The 3,279-nt window shown below is 39.2% G+C and overlaps 1 protein-coding gene across 1 annotated transcript in view; it reads right to left on the minus strand.

The window, feature by feature from the left end:
* LOC106869919 (LIM domain only protein 3) overlaps window positions 1-2,224 on the minus strand; it is a 3,890-nt gene extending 1,666 nt beyond the window's left edge. The window contains exons 1-2 of the mRNA XM_014915852.2: window positions 1,993-2,224; window positions 480-605 (exon numbers count right to left, since the gene is read on the minus strand). Coding sequence (XP_014771338.1) covers window positions 480-605; window positions 1,993-2,213 — 347 coding nt within the window. The 5' untranslated portion in view covers window positions 2,214-2,224. The remainder of the gene's footprint in view (window positions 1-479; window positions 606-1,992) is intronic.
* Window positions 2,225-3,279: the final 1,055 nt, after the last annotated feature.

Below are 3,279 nucleotides of genomic sequence, written 5' to 3' on the forward strand. Positions count from 1 at the left end.
TTTTTTTTTTTTTTTTTTTTTTTTTTTTTTGATAGGCGCAGGAGCGGCTGTGTGGTAAGTAGCTTGCTTACCAGCCACATGGTTCCGGGTTCAGTCCCATTGCGTTTCACCTTAGCTAAATGTCTTCTGCTATAGCCTCGAGCCTACCAAAGCCTTGTGAGTGGATTTGATAGGTGGAAACTGAAAGAAGCCCATCACATATGTGTGCGTGTGTGTGTGTGTGTCTGTGCTTGTCCTCACCGTAATCGCTCGACAACCGATGCTGGTGTGTTTACGTCCCCTAGGGTCGATTTGTTCAACTAAAGGTGGTGCTCTAGCATGGTCGCAGTCAAATGACTGAAACACATAAAAGACTAAAAGCATCCATGTTCAAACACTGTTCCATTGAGTTTTCCCTCGGCGTAGGTACTCAAATAATATATCTACTCTCCGAACTGGCTACGGTTTGAACCATTAATTTTGGAGCCACATTAACTCACCTGTGATTACACTGTTGACATGCAAAACATTCAAGGTGATACACGTTTGTCTTTGCTCTCATCACTAATTCAAATGCTGGAATCATTTTGGAACAAGCTGAACAATAACCTGTCGTCCCAAATAATCTGCAATGATAAAAAAATCAGAATTATACATATTGTACCGAAATTTGACGCGAGAATAGGAAATGTGGGACAAATTTAATCAAATATTATGTTGTTGGCACTCCGTCGCTTATGACGTCGAGGGTTCCAGTTGATCCGACCAACGGAACAGCTTGCTCATGAAATTAACGTGAAAGTGGCTGAGCACTCCACAGACACGTGTACCCTTAATATCATCCTTTGTTGAGATTCAGCGTGACACAGTTTGACAAGGCTGACCCTTTGAATTACAGGCACAACAGAAACAGGAAGTAAGAGTGAGAGAAAATTGCGGTGAAAGAGTACAGCAGGGTTCGCCACCATCCCCTGCCGGAGCCTCGTGGAGTTTTAGGTGTTTTCGCTCAATAAATACTCACAACGCCCGGTCTGGGAATCGAAACCGCGATCCTATAACCGCGAGTCCGCTGTCCTAACCACGGGGCCATTGAGCCTCCACAATCAAATATTAACAGAATACGTTATTGTATAACATAGAGTTGCCTGCATGTATGTATGTATGTATATATGAATGTATATATGAATGTATGTATGAATGTATGTATGTATGTATGTATGTATATTAAGTATATATATTATGTATGCCTCTCTTTACTTCAGTCTTTTGACTGCGGCCATGCTGGGGCGCCGCCTTTAGTCGATCAAATCGACCCCAGGACTTATTCTTTGTGAGCCTAGTACTTATTTTATCCGTCACTTTTGACGAACCGTTAAGTTACGGGGACGTAAACACACCAGCATCGGTTGTCAAGTGATATTGGGGGGACAAACACAGGCACAAACAGACACACACACATATATATACATGTATACGACGGGCTTCTTTTCAGTTTCCGTCTACCATATCTATTCACAAGGCTTTGGTCAACCCGAGGCTATAGTAGAAGACACTTGCCCAAGGTGCCACGCAGTGGGACTGAACCCGGAACCATGGTGGTGGCAATGGAAGTTATTGTGCTGGAGCTAATGGAGGAGGATGTGGTGGTGGTGATGATGGTTGTGGTGGTGGTAGGGATGGGGTGGTAGGGTGGGGGTAGTAATAGTAGTTCTAATTATATTAATAGCAATGGAAAGTATGTTGATGTAACAATGTTAGAGAAGATATCATGCATGGAACGAGGCGAAGGTGGTGACGGGGCAATAGCCTGGCGTGGCGGTGACGACGACGACGACGACGACGACGATGATGATGATGGTGATGATGATGATGATGATAATGATGCCGGCTAGACATAAAGGTTAACGTTTCATATTTCGACTTCAACAAATACATTACAATATAACCAAACACACAAAAAAATAGTAAAGAATCTATTCTTCGTTGGAAGCTACAATGGCCCCTGGACAGTACCTTAAATAGTCTCTCCTACACAGGAGTAGGTTTGCTTTGGTGTATAACGTCGAGCCGACTTCTCCAAGCCTACAATCACAACAGGAACACTTCAGACAATCTTCATGCCAATACTGGTCAAGCGCCTTCAGCAGATAGCGTTCTGTTATCTTCTTCTTGCAGCCAGCGCATTCCTGCCGCTTGTTGGCCATTCCCGTGGCACTTTCTTGTGAAATCTGCATCGGACCTGAAAAGACAAATAGTCGATATAATAATAATGATGATGATAATAATAATAATAATAATAATAATAATAATAATAATAATAATAATGATAATAATAATAATAATAATAATAATAATAATAATAATAATAATAATAATAATAATAATAATAATAATAATAATAATAATAATAATAATAATAGCAATAGTGATATTAACATATATACGTATGTAATTATATATAAATGTGTATATATGAGCATATACATATATACACATGCATATATATACATATATGTGTGTATACATGCATGTATGCATATAACTATATGCAAACGCATGTGCTTGCTGGTTAATGCTTTTATGTATACATATGTGAATAAATATATATGTGTGAATCTGAGTATATATATATACACACACATATATACAGATATATTTATGCCTATATATATATGCCTCTGTATAAATATACAGACATGCATATATGCATTGATATATATATATATATATATATATATATATATATATATATACAAGTATATAGACATGTATGTTTGGTTATATAAATATAAATATATACACATTGATACATGCATACAAACATACATACATACATACAGACATACTTATTAGTCACCCCGACACATACACATACATATGTGTGTGTGTTCGCGCGCACGCACACGTAGAAAGAAAGAATGATATCGACAGAGACAATCTTACAACCACATACACATACTCACACACACACTCACGCGCGTATGCGCTCATAAACGTACACATACATGCAAACACAAACAGCCACAATGACGCATACACACATACATACAATCACTGAGAAAGTGAAAGTGAAAGTGAGAGGAGAGAGACAGAGAGGAAGAGACAGACATGACAGAGAGGCAGAGACAGAGAGAGGGAGACAGAGACAGAGAGACAGAGACAGAGAGACAAAGACAGAGAGACACAGACAGAGAGACAGAGAGACGGAGACAGAGGCGATAAGAGAGAAAGAGAGAGCGAGAGAATCACACATTGATACGGTACAATGTAACTGACCGTGAAATAACAGAACACGAGAGA

The sequence above is a fragment of the Octopus bimaculoides genome, chromosome 11 (assembly GCF_001194135.2).
Source record: "Octopus bimaculoides isolate UCB-OBI-ISO-001 chromosome 11, ASM119413v2, whole genome shotgun sequence".
NCBI lineage: Eukaryota > Metazoa > Mollusca > Cephalopoda > Octopoda > Octopodidae > Octopus > Octopus bimaculoides.